Source organism: Scheffersomyces spartinae (assembly GCF_019049425.1).
Source record: "Scheffersomyces spartinae strain ARV_011 chromosome Unknown scaffold_22, whole genome shotgun sequence".
Lineage (NCBI taxonomy): Eukaryota > Fungi > Ascomycota > Pichiomycetes > Serinales > Debaryomycetaceae > Lizanozyma > Lizanozyma spartinae.
In genome coordinates, this window is record NW_025065069.1 from 204,417 (window position 1) to 220,259 (window position 15,843).

The 15,843-nt window shown below is 37.6% G+C and overlaps 10 protein-coding genes and 1 non-coding gene across 11 annotated transcripts; 5 read left to right on the top strand and 6 right to left on the bottom strand.

Annotated features, from left to right (window-relative positions):
* Positions 1–199: 199 nt before the first annotated feature.
* Positions 200–2,363, top strand: PLB1_2 (Lysophospholipase 1; the record flags this gene model as incomplete). The annotated part of the gene is made up of 2 exons (XM_043193463.1): positions 200–248; positions 541–2,363. 2 exons carry the CDS (start codon positions 200–202, stop codon positions 2,361–2,363), a joined length of 1,872 nt encoding a protein of 623 aa, XP_043047472.1.
* A 97-nt stretch (positions 2,364–2,460) lies between these two features.
* On the bottom strand, positions 2,461–2,532 carry KQ657_002710. Its single transcript has one exon. It is a non-coding gene; the product is annotated as a tRNA-Glu (tRNA).
* A 1,807-nt stretch (positions 2,533–4,339) lies between these two features.
* Positions 4,340–6,157, top strand: KQ657_002711 (uncharacterized protein; the record flags this gene model as incomplete). The annotated part of the gene is made up of 1 exon (XM_043193464.1): positions 4,340–6,157. The coding sequence occupies one exon, from the start codon at positions 4,340–4,342 to the stop codon at positions 6,155–6,157; it is 1,818 nt and encodes a 605-aa protein (XP_043047473.1).
* A 228-nt stretch (positions 6,158–6,385) lies between these two features.
* On the top strand, positions 6,386–6,859 carry KQ657_002712 (uncharacterized protein; the record flags this gene model as incomplete). Its single annotated transcript, XM_043193465.1, has 1 exon — positions 6,386–6,859. One exon carries the CDS (start codon positions 6,386–6,388, stop codon positions 6,857–6,859), a length of 474 nt encoding a protein of 157 aa, XP_043047474.1.
* Positions 6,860–7,262: 403 nt separating this feature from the next.
* Positions 7,263–8,174, top strand: KQ657_002713 (uncharacterized protein; the record flags this gene model as incomplete). The annotated part of the gene is made up of 1 exon (XM_043193466.1): positions 7,263–8,174. One exon carries the CDS (start codon positions 7,263–7,265, stop codon positions 8,172–8,174), a length of 912 nt encoding a protein of 303 aa, XP_043047475.1.
* A 14-nt stretch (positions 8,175–8,188) lies between these two features.
* Positions 8,189–8,952, bottom strand: VPS24 (ESCRT-III subunit protein; the record flags this gene model as incomplete). Its single annotated transcript, XM_043193467.1, has 2 exons — positions 8,189–8,827; positions 8,905–8,952. 2 exons carry the CDS (start codon positions 8,950–8,952, stop codon positions 8,189–8,191), a joined length of 687 nt encoding a protein of 228 aa, XP_043047476.1.
* A 358-nt stretch (positions 8,953–9,310) lies between these two features.
* On the top strand, positions 9,311–9,796 carry KQ657_002715 (uncharacterized protein; the record flags this gene model as incomplete). The annotated part of the gene is made up of 1 exon (XM_043193468.1): positions 9,311–9,796. The coding sequence occupies one exon, from the start codon at positions 9,311–9,313 to the stop codon at positions 9,794–9,796; it is 486 nt and encodes a 161-aa protein (XP_043047477.1).
* Positions 9,797–9,869: 73 nt separating this feature from the next.
* On the bottom strand, positions 9,870–10,949 carry RFC5 (replication factor C subunit 5; the record flags this gene model as incomplete). The annotated part of the gene is made up of 1 exon (XM_043193469.1): positions 9,870–10,949. The coding sequence occupies one exon, from the start codon at positions 10,947–10,949 to the stop codon at positions 9,870–9,872; it is 1,080 nt and encodes a 359-aa protein (XP_043047478.1).
* A 174-nt stretch (positions 10,950–11,123) lies between these two features.
* Positions 11,124–11,788, bottom strand: MXR1 (peptide-methionine-S-sulfoxide reductase; the record flags this gene model as incomplete). Its single annotated transcript, XM_043193470.1, has 2 exons — positions 11,124–11,617; positions 11,785–11,788. 2 exons carry the CDS (start codon positions 11,786–11,788, stop codon positions 11,124–11,126), a joined length of 498 nt encoding a protein of 165 aa, XP_043047479.1.
* A 104-nt stretch (positions 11,789–11,892) lies between these two features.
* On the bottom strand, positions 11,893–15,163 carry UBP13 (ubiquitin-specific protease; the record flags this gene model as incomplete). The annotated part of the gene is made up of 3 exons (XM_043193471.1): positions 11,893–14,264; positions 15,065–15,070; positions 15,160–15,163. The coding sequence occupies 3 exons, from the start codon at positions 15,161–15,163 to the stop codon at positions 11,893–11,895; spliced, it is 2,382 nt and encodes a 793-aa protein (XP_043047480.1).
* A 333-nt stretch (positions 15,164–15,496) lies between these two features.
* On the bottom strand, positions 15,497–15,811 carry KQ657_002719 (uncharacterized protein; the record flags this gene model as incomplete). The annotated part of the gene is made up of 1 exon (XM_043193472.1): positions 15,497–15,811. A coding segment is annotated over one exon (315 nt), but the record flags the coding sequence as incomplete, so codon positions are not given.
* Between the last annotated feature and the right edge of the window lie 32 nt (positions 15,812–15,843).

Below are 15,843 nucleotides of genomic sequence, written 5' to 3' on the forward strand. Positions count from 1 at the left end.
GAGTGTATGAATCTATAGTCCATAGATGCTTTTTATAGGCTTAGTTTCGATTTGACACATTCTGATCCTCCTGTAACTTCCTGCTTAATTGGTGGTATATCTCATTGAACAAGGTTTCGTTTAATCGTTTTCCCATGCTCAACCTTTTGCCCTATTCACTGGGGTTCTCCACCTTCCCAAATTTAGAAACACGCCCAGAATGTCTTACTGTTTACCGTTGCCTGATTTGTCCCATGAAGGACCATCTCGTCAATAACTCCAAAAGCAGTATGAGAATCGCCTAATTAGGCAACGAAAGTCCCGAATAGAACGAGTTGAGCGTTGTTAAGCATACATACATACAAATATATACTTATGAATAGGAGCAAATGTATATACGTATATGGATGTATATAGGTGTATGTAGACATGTATAAATATATATATATATAGATCAGCCAGTGTGATCTAATTGGGTTAGCACATGTGAAGCCGTATCTTGGTGGAAGATGTTAGACATAAGGTTTTTGGCTCTTTGGATATGTATATACTTACCTATAGCTGAAGGAGCAGCATTATTCGACCTTGGCAAGTTCTTTGGTCAAGGTAGTAATCCTGGTGCTAGTGGTACTAGTGGTACTAGTGAGGGCGAAGCCGTTTCATTATCGTCAGTAGTGGCAGCTTACATCAATACAGTAGAGAATCCATTTGCTTATGCACCTAAAGCTACACTGTGTCCCCTTGGGAAACCTTGGGCGAGAAAAGCTGGTTCTCTAGGAGATGCTGAAAAGTCCTACGTTAGTCAAAGACAAGCTAAGACTAACGTGGCATTAGTAGAATTCTTAGATCTGTGCAATATGAAAGGATTCAATGCATCAGCTTTTGTTTCAAATATATCCATCTCCAGAAACCTCACCATCGCTCTAGCTGTTAGTGGAGGTAGTTATAGAACACAGTTTGTTGGAGCAGGTAACTTGCTTGCAACAGACAACAGATATGATAGAGCCAAGTTGGATGGTCTTGGTGGGTTAATGCAAGCAAGTACTTATGTCACTTCTTTATCTGGAGGCAGTTGGTTGGTGGGCTCCTTAGCATGCAACGATTGGATTCCGGTTAACAAGATCGTAGATGGTACTTACAAATTATGGGATGTATCTACGACGTTTCTCGCGCCTAGAGGGTTGTTAAATGTATTGGGAAACACCATAACGTATGCCGACATGATTTTAGCAATCAAATCCAAATTGTTCGCTGGTTTCGCAACATCATTTGTGGACGTATGGGGTCGATTACTTTCTACGCAAATGTTCACCGATAAAAAATATGGGATAAGTTTCAAATGGTCAGATGTGACGTTATTGTCGCTGTTTGTTAGCCATGATATGCCCTTTCCAATCATGGTCTCCGCGGGTAGAGATCCTGGTACTTATGTCATTAACACCAACTCCACGGTCTATGAATTCTCGCCTTATGATTTCGCATCATGGGACCCAGCTATTAATAGTCTTATCGATACCCCATACCTCGGTTCAAGAGTGGTAGGCGGAACCCCAGTTTCTTGTTACCAGAACTTTGATAACGCTGGATTTATGATAGGCACTAGTTCGTCCGTGTTTGCGGTTCTTCTTCTGGATATCAATAAAAACACTCTGATTCCCAAATTCATTGTTAACTTAATCAATGGTGTCTATACATTCCTCTCTTTGCGACAAGATGTTGCGATCATTCCTAATCCATTCCGCGGTGTTACCAATGGGAATAACGCAGCTATTAGACAAGCTCGTGACCTCAACTTGGTTGATGGTGGTGTTGACGGCCAAAACATTCCATTCAGTCCCTTGATCCATCCAGCAAGACAGGTCGATATAATCTTTGCATACGATAATAGTGCTGACACCAAGGACCATTGGCCAGATGGATCTGCTATGGTTAACACTTATCTTAGACAATTTTCCAGTGTTGGAAGAAATATCATGTTCCCTCCAGTCCCCAGTAACGAAGACTTTTTGGCTCAAGGCTTAACCCAAAAGCAAGTATTCTTTGGTTGTTATGCATCAGAGTTGGATTACATCGTTGATGCTCATAAAGATTTGAATATTAAAGACACAGACATTCCACTTATTGTGTACACACCTAATCGCAAATACAGTTACAGTTCAAATACTGACACATACCAATTGCAATATCCAGAGGAACAAAGAGATGCCATGATTGATAATGGTTTTGATATTGCGGCAAACTTTGTTGACTCTGAGTTCCGCAAGTGTGTTGGGTGTGCAATCATTAGAAGAACACAGGAGAGGAATGGTACTCCCCAAAGTGAAGAATGTAAGGCATGTTTCGATAGATATTGCTGGAGAGGTCAAGCTGCTACCAGCATTTAAGTAATAATAATATATCAAAAATAGACAAAACTTTAATAATAATTAATACAAAAGCAATATTTTGCAGCAATCATTGTATGCAACATAAAAAAATAAACTCCGATACCGGGAATCGAACCCGGAACTGCTCTGTGAGAGAGAACCGTGCTAGCCGTTACACTATATCGGATAAAGTCTAACTAAAGCCATATTTTTCAGATTAAATAGTATATGTTTGATACACATACGGAGTACGGAGGGCATGGCATTATAAAGTCCTAGGTAGTTTCCCTTACGAATATAAGGTAATCGGCAATAATTGGGTCCCCAAGAAGACCTTGTATGACGAAGCCCTAAGTGCGGCTTTGAGGCTGGAAAATATGCCTCATAGGCTGGTATGGGGTTTGCTCTATACAGCTGGCGATGTGGATCTCATCCAAGTAGTAATTGCATGGTTTTGTACCATAGCAGGTAGTTTCCAACACTTGTACTCTCGGATGGTAAGTTTTAGTGCGGAAAACCAGCTCCTGAGAACGGCATCGAAAAATAAGGTTCAACCGTAATAGTCAAACTTTATTGGTTTGACCTCTACATTCTTACAGTATCACTCATGCTAACTGATTAGTTGAATGTCACCAATGTGAAACAGTTGGTGGAGTCAACTTCGTTCAAGAGCAGATTCTCGTTAACAAACACACGGGGTAATTGAATTGAGCCACGTTGTCAATTCAGTAGCAAGGTTACGCCTACAAATAAGTGCAGTACCATCAGAAAGGGAAATACTGTACCATCATAACTATACTTGATTGATAAATAGGCCTTAACTGATCAAACTTTTGCATAAATCACATTGTTGTTGGTAAAGGCTTTGATTGTTATTTTTATCTGTTTTTCTTTATCTTTATTCTTTATCTTTATTAGCTTTGCCTTTCTCTCATCATCATTTGACATCAACATATTTCCCGTACCTTCCCCCTCCCCCACGTGGCAGTAATTACAACGTATATTGCGGTTCATTTTCGCTTCCACTTTCGTATCTTTCTGGAAATCAATCTCTATCTGCAGCAGGTACAATAATATAATAAATGTTCTCACGTGGGGTCCAGTCGTCGCATCTAAAAGGCCTTGCTATCGACTCGTTACAGTGAGAATTTTAATCTACCATGTTTCACCTTGACAGATGGCTTCATTACCAAATTGACAGCAGTCTTGCATAGACTTCCGTTATGTAATAGTAATGATATGAATTTCAATAGGAATAATCTTATATTAAATTATAAGCCCAGCCACCACACGTCAAACACACTCTTCTCTTTCTCTATTAACTCCACCTTTTTCCATTCTTTGCTCGTTTATTATATTTATTGAGGTTAGTGTTACCTTAATACTATTATTCCTGCTATTACTGATACCTTCAACTAAGCAGGGGCCCCTTACTGGTGAACTGTTATCCATTCATAGCAGACTAAACCCTCATACTTGATCACTCTGGCTCCGGTTCCCCCTTCATTTAGGTATTGTTCTTCTTTGGGCTCGCTACCATATACAGAGAAACCCGCCAAGCCATTATTGGGATTTTTTTACCACGTTCAATACAATTAGACACTACCATCTGTGAGCATCATCACATCATAAGTATCATCACCATCATCGTTATTATCATTCTTGAGTTATAAAGTTCCCTTGTATCAATCCGTTGATCCAAGTCACGTATACATACAAACATATTATTATAGACGGGTTTCAACTTGATCTAAAAGATACTATCGCCATTTGTATTGGTTGAACCTATTGATCTGGTCATTAGGTAGTCTTTCTGTTTGTCTTTCACGTTTATTTCTGTCTCGTTTGCAGTCATACTAGCATGTCCCTATAGTTGACTATCCCTTATTCATATTCGAGGCAGGCACTAGCCAATTCAATTCCTTTCAATACAACAATAATAGTATATTGTATTATTTGACTGACTGACTGACCCAATCATCATCTCATTCTATATGACTGGTTCAACTTCAACCGCGGTTACTAGTCCCACAGTGGCTCCAGGTCATTCGTCACCTGCTATACCGCGTCCTTTGCCTACGTCTAACGTCTTGAGACGGCTATCAATCCTGGTAGGTCTTCCGGATGCCTCCATTCCACCTCCGGTTTCTCCGAGTCTTTGGGTAAGACCTTTGAAAAGTTCTATTGAAGTCCAGAAATATCGTTTGGCTCGACTAGATGAAACCCCTGTGACCAGTGGTAGAGCCAACACCATTGGTGGTACTATCGCCAGAGCTAAATCACCCCCACCACCACCACCAACAACAACTACTACTACTAAATCATCACTAACCAATAAACCTACGGGAGATCAACCAGATGTTAATATGACTAACTCGGGTACTGAGCCCGAAGTAGTTGATGCTACTAATAATTCCCTTTCAATCTTAGCACAATATATAAAGGCTGATGTTCTGCCTAACACATCTTCGGAGTTGGCTCGAAAAGCATACTTCCTGACTCTTGATAAACAACGACGGTTTCGACTGTTAGAAGTTTACCTGAAATACCTTTCCACGTCTTCACCCAAATCAAAAGCTAAGAATGACTTTCTTCGCAACTATTACTCCAATAAAGTGCTTGAGCATGAGCAACTGCAACAACGACAAGGTGATAATCAGTTGCATGTTTCTAAAACGCTCAATACGGATGTACATCAAGCAGAAAGCGACCTTCCAAAGAAACCTGAGGCTGAAATAAAGTCTAATAATGATATTCATGTCACGTTTGAACCTCATCCAACAGTTCCTTCAAAATCTCAATCTCAATCTCAAACAACTACTATACCCAGAACCAGACATTCACCCGTGGTCAAACGTCAACAAATTCAATCACCTCATCCTGGTCCAATTGTGGTTCCTCAGTTAAGAAATTTAGATATTAGTGGACCTTCTATTCCCAAACCTCCTACTGTAAGACATTTACCTCATGATTTTATGCATTGTCCTGTTGACCATTTGATCACATTGGTTTCACGTATGCTCCAATCACTTATTCGACTTAATGATAAGTCCTTACCACCACAAACAGTTACAGTGGTTGATAATTCTGGGTCTACTTCAACCACCACTAATAGACAAGTTTTAACTCGATACCATTCCAGAGTGCCTCCTCAAATTTTAACATCAGCATATTTAAGTCGTCTTACCAAGTTTAATAACTTCACAGCAGCTACTTTACTCACAACAATCTATTACATAGATTTGCTTTCCCATAATTATCAACCATTTTTTACTCTTAATTCTTATACAGTGCATCGGTTTCTTTTGGTAGCTACGATGCTTTCACAGAAACTGATGGAGGATTTCTTTTATACTAATGATCATTATGCTCGAGTTGGTGGTGTGGCAGTGACAGAACTTAATTGTCTTGAATTGGATTTTCTTACACGTGTGGACTGGAAGTGTATACCTGCCAAAGAGGGAAAAGGTGGCATAAAGTATTGTAAAGAAGTATTAGATCTTTACTATAAGCAACTCATTGAATTGATGGGACAGAATATATCTACCAAAGAAGATGATCAGATTGTGTTTAAAGTTTCCCAGGAAGAAGGAGACGATGACGTTGATGATGATGATGATGACGACGACGACGACGACGACGAAGATCTTGACGAGAATGAGAATGATGAAGATTATGATAGTGATAGTGATGAAGACATGAACTGTGATTCACCAGTTGCATACTATCACTATGATTCAAAAGGGTACAGTTTTGATGGGTCATCCTCACCGCATTTGAAACGTCGGTATGATAGTTCTGTCACTAAATAGAAGAACTACCAACATAGTATGAAACTTAGCATAGGATAAATAGGATATAATGGAATTAAATATGTACATGTGATTGTGATTATGTAAGTAAAATCAGGAGCCTTTGTATCGGCGCTACCCGGTGCTGCTCAGTTTTTGGATTGAAAAGAATGAAAGCCAACATTAAACGGGATACAATTAGTTGATAGTTGCATTATCATTGTTATCCTCAAAACTTGCGTCATCATAATGGGAGTTTGTCTTTCGTGTCTTCGTGGGAACGATAACGAAGATGATTACGAAAACCAAGCACTATTAAACAACCAATCAGCATTATACTCCGAGTCACTCCAAGAAAATGAATTGAAACAACAACGGATGCAAGAATTGAATTCCATAGTCAACGATTTGTCTGAAAACTTGATCGATGTGTCGACGTTTCTTTCAAACAACATGTCATCTCCCAATACTCCCCATTTATCATATTCGTCAAGTAGTTTACCTCAAAACCAGCAACTGCAACTACAACTGCAACAGCAGCCATTATCTGCGGGATCTGGAGGACCAGGGAACTCAACTGGTGCCTTTGTGGATGATACATATCCTATCGTTGCATCTGGTGAAGAACAAGATATTATAGAGAGGGAAGCCAAGGCCATAGATCCAGTGATACGAGAAGAATGTAGAGTTCATTTACTGGAACCACTTTATGTTAAATTCTAGGAAAGAATCACATGCAGATACTACAATCACATTTATACCTATATTACATTCATATTTACATTCACTTCACTTCATTTCACTTTGTTTCTTACAACCATAGTTTAATATTTACATGTCAATTTGTTGTCTTGCGCACGACTCTTATCGATGTATGGAGAGAGACTCCAATTTTTTGCAGCATTTAATTCAGCGGTAAGCGATACCGACTAAATCATATAGCTGTGTTTTACTTCTTCTTCGCCTGGTAACCATGCTACTCTATAATATTCTAGTGGTAGCTTCCTTCAGCAAGTATGTGATGCTGTTGGGTGAAGTCACCGATACTGCTTTTCTCAATAATGTACTTGGATTCATTGAAAAGCAGCAAGAGAAGGATACCCAGCCGCCAAGGTTAGTAACCGACATGGCATCTGCGTCCAACACAACCAATTTAGTAGAAGCTTTTTACAGAGGGACTGAAAAGACCCATAAGAAATCAAAGGATATCGACTTCCATGTCGGGACTGGAGTCTTCTTTGATCTTGACAAGAAGAGAGTCACTATTGATGCAGAGGAAGAAACCAAAAAGAAGAAGTTGAAGATGAAACTTAAGAAGATCCTTAGCGAATATGACGATGATGATGATGATTGTGACGACGGGAAGAAGTTCTTTGGTATTTTTGGTCACAATGGTCTGCTTTCAGTTAATGACTCAAGTGTTCAAATGATGGGGGGAGTATCAGCATTGAATCAACTAGTTGATGGTGAAGAGAAGATCGAAGACTTTGAAAAGAATAACGGAATAAGAATAGGATCTGGATTTTACTTTGATTTGACCTTGGATAAGGATAAGGGAGACCTTGAAAAGGAGAATGAACAACTTCCTATGGTTCCTACTTCACCCAGGCCTCCACCTCCAGGGTACTACAGTAATCGTCGTCCTCTTTCTGATGATGGTTGTGAAAATGATAATGATAGTGATTCGGATGAAGATGAAGATGATTTAAAACGTTACAGTAACAAGAAATCTAAAAAGATTTGGTTCTGGCCCTTTAGTGTTGACGTTCAACACTCTAAGAATGATACTAATAAAGTTCAAATATCCTCAACGTATTTGCTTTCTCATGCGAAGGAAACCACCTCAAATCTCTTCACCACTAAGTCAACATCTTCAAACGTCACTGCCACAATAACAAACAAGGGTCATCTTGAACAAGATTATGAAGAAGAAGATCATGACTATACAAGCGGTGGATCGATGAACCATTATCCTGGTCTCTATGCTGTTACTATTATGATACTTACCACTGCTGCTATTATATATTATTACAATTGAATAATTATACTTATTCATTCCTGCAATGCCTTCAACCGTTCAGTCATCTCATAAAGAGCTGCTTGGTCTTCTTCATTCTCATGATGCATTTGTATGGGTTCTTGTGCTTGTTCTTGTTCTTGTTCTTCTGGCTCCAAAGATGTAAGGGTTTCAGAGTTTTGAATCAGTGATAACTTATCTGCCGTTAAATCTTCAATTATCTTATCCACTTCAATATTGGCTTCATCTTCTAATTCTTCATCCATCTCCAAATCAACCATATCATCCATCATTTCATTTATAATTCCAGCTTTCATCAATTCCTTGGATAATTCTTGAACTGCATTTGTCATAACCCCAATATGAACCAACAGATTAACATCTTTCATCACTGAAGTTGACGTGGCTAAAGATTTGGTTAATTTATTCATCTGCCATTGTTCATTGACTGCCATATTAATAGAGTCAATTCGTGTACGCAGTGTATACAACTTGTTATATTGTTTTTGGATGTTAACCAATTCTTTGGCATATACTTTGGCAGATTTCATGTCTCCCAGTTTAGCAGCCTTCTTTACTAAACTTTCAGTCTTCTTCTTCAACGGAGTCAACAGATTAAGTGATCTATCTAACTCTCTTTTATTCTTCCTTAATACCTGGTTAACCTTTCTCATCTGAACCTGTTAGTATATATATATAGATAGATAGATAGATATAAATCTCAGAATAGATTATCTTAGCGAATACATACTTGATCCTTGGGATCCGGCCCCCATATTGCTTTCTTAACGTAATCCATTATATGATGCTACTACTATAGAAGTTTAGCTGATCCTCTAATATGGTGTTGTTCTTTATAAGAAGCACCCTTGTTTACTTCTCTTTATAATGCACTTGCTTACAGGTCATGATACCGTTACACTCAGTGAGCTCTTGCTTATCTTGTTTGATGAATAGAGTTGTTTGTGAGAAAGACCGGGTAACCCCGTGTCAGTCGAAAGAGGAATATGTTGTCACCTGCTTACGTAAGTACATTCCAATGTCTGCGCCTTGTCATTCATTAAGGGGAAAAGCAGGTGGTTTTATATAAAGAGGCAATCTGGACTCAATCTCTTTTCACTTTATTATACATTTTTCACAACCAAAAAGATTCAATAATGCCTGAAGAAAGATCTCATGAAGATGTTAGACCATTAAATGGAGCTCAGACGCTTATATTAATTATTTTGTGTTTTGTGTTCCCACCATTACCTGTGTTCTTGTTAAAGGAGAATTCGTTATATAGTAGAGAGTTGTTACTCAGTATCTTGTTAACTATTTTGGGACATGTTCCAGGGGTTCTTTTCTCAATATACTACGTGGTAGTTGAGTATCCTAGAAAGAATGGGTTTTATTGTTGTTCTCAGGGTTATATTAGAATTGAAGACCATGAAAATGAAGATCCTGAGAGTAGACCAATGGAATCAGAATCAACCCATAATGAAGAACCAAATTATACTAATCCAGAAGCACAAGTACAAGAAGAAACAACTCATCAAGGTAGCAGTCAAAACATCCATTCTGAACCTCCAAGTTATGATGAAATCGCCAATAACAATCCATTCAAATCGGATCTCAAACGGGATAATAAAGTTCAGTTTTAATAATTAATAGAAGAATTTTTAACATTCTTTATTTTTTCAGTATTCTGTTTATAATATAGTACTAATGACATGTTTAACTTTCTAATGCCACCATGGCATTAGCAGTAAATCCTTCCAAATGAAATATACTCTTTTGACCAAGACTAAGTCTTTCATCATAATCAGATGCCAATTCAACTAATTTGGGTACCACATTAGAATCTCCAAGTTTTTCAATTAAATTGAATAATAAAGTCTTGAGAATAATTTTAGCTGGTATACAATGTGCCAACAATTCATAGTATGCATCCCTTAGTTTGGCTAATGTGGCAACGGATCTACTTTTCAAAACAGCATCAGCTATACCACTAATGATAATTTCCCAATCTAGAGTTAATTGAGGTCCAGAATTATTTGTTATTGGGATGGTTTCGTTTTGCATACTAATAGTTTCAAATGCTAATAATGATCGTCTAAGATTTCTATCTGATTTCTCTGCTAAATTATTAAGGAAACTGGTAATAGCTTGAGGGTCATTTGAATTAAATTTCACTTGTTCCTTTTTAGCTACCATATTTAAGATATCCCCAATTTCTTCAATTGTAGGTTTGGGTATTCTAACCAAAAGTGTTCTAGATTTAATAGGAGGAATAATATTTGAAATTGAATTACAAACCAAAATCAATCTTGTATTGGCAGAATACTTTTCCATTGTTCTTCTCAAAGCTGCTTGAGCATCTCTACTAAGACAATCAGCTTCATTAATCACAACCACTTTAAATCTATGTTTAACTTTCGAAGAAGTAAAATCAACTTGTTCAGTACTTGCAACATCCTTCAATAAATCTTGAATAACCACTCTATCATTATTACCCATATCAGATGGAGTAATTTCTAAATGATAAGGCGAACTAATGACATTAAACTCTAATTTCCGATTTGATGATGTTGTGAATGTTTTAACGTCAATCTTAAGTCTTTCCACTGCTGAACCAAAAATTTCCTGTAATGTAGCATAAACTCTGGTCTTTTTGCCCGCACCAGTTGGTCCATAAACTAGAAGATGGGGGAAATCTCCCGAAGCTGATAATGCCTTTAAATTCTGAGAAATCCGATCATGATATGACAATTGCGCTAATGTCTTGGGACGATACTTATCAACCCACAAAGACATTTGTAATTGATTGGATAAAGAAACAGTCAATAAAAGTATAGGAAATTTTGACGCGTAAATTTGAATCTATCGCTTTAAAAATATACAGGTTCTAGTACTAACTATGACCTATCACATTTATCTCAGATTTATTTATTAGTATTATATATACAATTATGTGACAAGTACCATTAATTAAACCTTAGGTTTCGTTCTTAAAAAATGTGTAGGGCAATCATACCCACCAGGATTCTTCTGTAAATATTTCTGATGATACGCCTCTGCATCGTACCAAACATCAAGTGGCTCCAATATCGTAACTATCTTATGATTAGGATACCATTCCTTCTGGAATTGATCTCTAACCTGTTTCGCAATCTGACCATCTTCTTCATTACTATATAAAATAGCAGAACGATATTGAGTTCCGGTATCAGGACCTTGAGCATTGACAGTTGTAGGGTCATGCATTCTAAAGAATAAACTTAAGATATCATTAAGGCCAAGGGTAGATGGCTCATATGAGATTTGAACAGCTTCAACAAAGTTGGTGGCTCCACTACAAACCTTTTCGTAGGTTACATCAGAAACATTCCGAAGTCCATTGGCATATCCAACCTTAATGTCAATTAACCCTTTATCACTAAGCTGCTTGGTGAAAAACTTCTCCACTCCCCAAAAGCATCCCGCTGATAAGGTGATTAGCTTGGACGTGGATGTTGTCTTTAACGTGGGGGATATCTTCACTAGACTCATACTACTGGAGTTAGACTGTTACAATAGATAAATAACTTGATTATTAATCAAAGGTATCGTTTGAAATAAAATGGTTGCTTCATGGTACATTTTGCTTCACGCATAGCAGAATCTCACGTGAACCGGGTAAATGTTTTTCCGGCTAACCATAACTTCAGAAGGCATCTACTGTTTGTTAACATATATATGTATAAATACATGTTGCTATCTACCGCTTTTTCTTAAAGCCAAAGATCGATCTCTTTTCCGATTTAACTGGGGTGGTGGCGTTCGAACCTGTGCCACTTGCTACTGTGCTACTATTCTTACTGGCACTGGTTTGCTCTGACTTAATAGTGGAAGAACGACTAAGCCACTTCTTCTTTGCTGGAGTATTGGAGGAATTTATTGTATGAAGAATTGTTGATGATGCTCGAGATGTGGTTTTATTCAACGTAGATTCCTTTCCGGTATCTTCCTTTATGGAATCAACTCGGAAACTCTTTTTGAATATCATACTTGTTCGACGCATAAGATCTGATTGGGTCTTATCGTTATTGTTGATATTGTTGTTATTATAATTAGTAGTAGTAGTAGTAGAAGGATTGTTAGTATTGTTGAGGAGAATATTGTTACTGTTGTTGCTGGTACTGCTATGTCTTCCGGTGTCTAAGCTTGAAATATCAGATGAGAAAGTAAATGTAGAGTCTTCCTCAGGTTTAGATGTTGGAGATGATGCAATGGCTGGAGGTGATAACAAATTATCCTTCTTATTGGTGGTAGTGGAAGTAGTAGTAGTAGTAGTAGCTGTTGTTGTTGTAGTAAAGGAACTATTATTCTCATCTTCTTGATGTCTACCAAATATGCTATGTTTAGTCTTTGCAGTAGCAGTAGTAGAATGAGAAGGTGTAGATGACATTTCAGAGGTACGTCTCTTATTGTTAACGTTCAAAGTATAATCTTCACCATGATATAAATTAGCAATATCAAATCCTAAATGTACTCCATCATTAGATAAATCTGCTTGATGATCTTGTTCACAAGTCTTTGAATAAAATAAAATATATGCACTGGCCAATCCTGGTCCACTGCCAAAGAATCTCATCACATATGATTCTTCTACTAATTCCACGGTTTCATCATCATAAAGTAACCATAAACCTGCTTTGATCTTACAGATTGCAACATAGTGTCCATGCATTGGTCCTCCTCCAATATGAATCACCAACGCATATAAATCGTATAATACAAACCCTTCATCTTCAACGTTGTCTTCTTCATCCGAATCACAATCGGTAGTATTGAACACTCTTAATTTGAAGGGATAACTTATAGGATCGAAAAGCTTAACCATTTTATCTAATTCTTCATTGTATTTGAATCTCTTGAAATTAATCACCAAAGTTTCAGGTAATGATTTCAATTTAATTGTTTTAGTGGCTTCTTGTAACGACGAGCAAGTGTTACAATAAAACTTATTTTGGGACCTTAATGTCTCGATCTTAGAGAAGTTATTCAAGCAATAATTCAACGAATATGAACTATTTCCTCGAGGAACATCGACTGATAAATCAAGAAACTTTTCATCTCTTGATGTAATTGTTTCACATGAAAGACATTTGGTTTCATTGGTGATAACCCCTTGGAAAATCTTATTACACCAATTATTCTTGGGTCCCAATTCCGAATCTAAGCATTCAATTATTTCATTCAACAAGTAATTGAAAAATTCATGAGCATCTTGATGCATGTTTGTTTGACGGAATAAAAAGTTCTTTTCCTTCAATTTGGTGATGAAATGCAGTGGAGAAACAACACCAATTTGAGATCTATTTTCCGTCATACATTCAAAGATTTCCTTCAATGCATAAAGTAAGGCCAAGTCTTCTGTCTGAGATACGGGTGCTTTTAACGAAGTATCTAGGTTGATTAATGGACCATTAATTAATGCTGATCTTTTCCTGTGTTCCGATGTAGGATGTGGACTATACAGATTGATTGGGTTAGTTAAGAATGGTTCTGGATATGGGATACCCACTACCACTACTGATGGAGCCAAGGGGTTCATAACTTCCACTTCCTCTGTTGTAGCAGCATTAGTATTATTGCTACTGTTATTGGTGGTGTTACTACTTTCATTCTCATCGTCATTAAGGGTGGTGGGAACACTCAGTAGAAAACTCTTTTTGAAAATATTTGTTGAAAGTGTTGAAGAACTACTAGGGGGTGGAGCTTGTGTTTGTGATTGAGGAATAGGAGGTAATGGTTGCAGTATTTGAGGCTTGGTTACAAACAATTGTAGGGATTGAATATCTGGACTATTTTGAATTCTTATTCTTTGATCAAGATCCAATTCACTACAATCTTTAGCTGCAACAGTATAATTGGAACCATGTTTCTTTTCATGGATAATACTCGAATGACCAATAGATGATGATACATTATTGTTCGAGGTTCCAAACTTTAATCCAAATATACTTCCTCTTTTGCCCCTGGTGTTAGATTTCTCTTCATCTGGTATTTCATCGGGTTCATGGTTATTCTTACTAGGATCCAGTTTTGACGATGATGATGATGATTTCTGTTCCTTTTGTCGTTTGGCTATCATCTGTTCATATTTCTGTATAAAAGGATGGGTTCTTATCCCATTCATTAAAAGCTTCGGTTCATGTTTAGTCTGCATATGTTGCAAGAGTTGAATTCTAAACTGTTCGGAATGGAATAAACATTGGATAATGGAATTACAGTAGCATGTATTGCCAAAGTTCTCCATTCCAAATATTTTATTGGAACCGTCACCATAGGGAAGCTTCGTATGATTACTGCGTAGGTCATTCGCAGACATAGGTACGGGAGGCATTGGCTTAGTCATATTTTAACAGTTGATTGCCTTTAATGTTAATGAAGATGCTGGTGTTTGCTTTGACGTGATTTAATTAGCGGTTTAAATTGGACCGCACTCTATGGGGTTTTGTGTCACTGAGGAGATAAGGTGGAGTTGCCGGATAAATAAAAGTTTTAGTATACGTACCTGTTTAGAGCACTAACTGCTGTGTTAGTTTGTTACGTATATTGTCATTTATGGAGGCTTGTTATTGTTAGTGTTTGGAATTTTCTCACGACTCTCAGAACTTCGGAAAGACTTTATGGTATTCACATCTTGTTGATGTTAGATGCCATTTACTCTGCTCGGGTAAAGTCGCAATAACATAGTAAAGTTTTATTGGCTCGGCTGACCCCATGTTTTACTCATTTGATTCACTTGTATTAATAGGATATTAGCTGCACCCTAATGGGGAAGTACTATCGAAGCCTTAGACGTTGACTAAAGCCGTGGAAAAAGGAAAGATCAGGTTGTTTACATATGTGGATTTCACACCCCACACACGCCATTCGCATACTTAAGGCTAGTATTTATTTGTATTCTTGTCTATGAGCTGTTCTAGTATAAGTACATCGTTCTAACCATAACCATTTCCATTAATGTTTTGCATACGCATTCTTTAGTGCGTAGAAGTTCCAAATTAGGAACGAGTACACTCAAAATCAGATATTAGATGTGCATTTTGTTGAATAGGAGGCCGTACCACATACCATCTTACAAGCGGACTTGCAAACGAACTTCTTCAAGTCATCTATGGCCATGGATCCTGTACCTTGCTTGACCAATGATAGTGTTGATGTTTTCTGAATTCGTAAATTTGTCTTCTGGATTTGGAAGTTGGTGTGTTTACAAATATGGCTTAATTTTCAAAGCGTACTTTATATATTTTAACATAAATTCTCGTATAAACTTAGTGTATATAGGGTATGCGGTAAAGTTATAAACTTACTCAAATCAATGTAAAGGCGATGGCCGCAATAACAGCTAAGAATGGAACCATCTTAGAGGAAGGGGCCATACCTTCGTAGACTGGAATAGTTTCGTTGGAAACATTACCAGGGCCTTGAGTATAATAGATAGTAGGCACAGAAGAAACAACTGGAACACTAGATGTAACAACTGAAGCAACAGTGGTTGCTGGGATGCTTTGATGGCAAACATCTTCGGTACATGTAACGGTGACTACAACAGTACCGTATTCAGTAGTGTAAGTGGTACCTTCTGGAGCGACGATTCCAGTAGGTTGAGCGTGGTGACAAACATCCTTAGTACAAGTAACAGTAACTACTTCAGTAC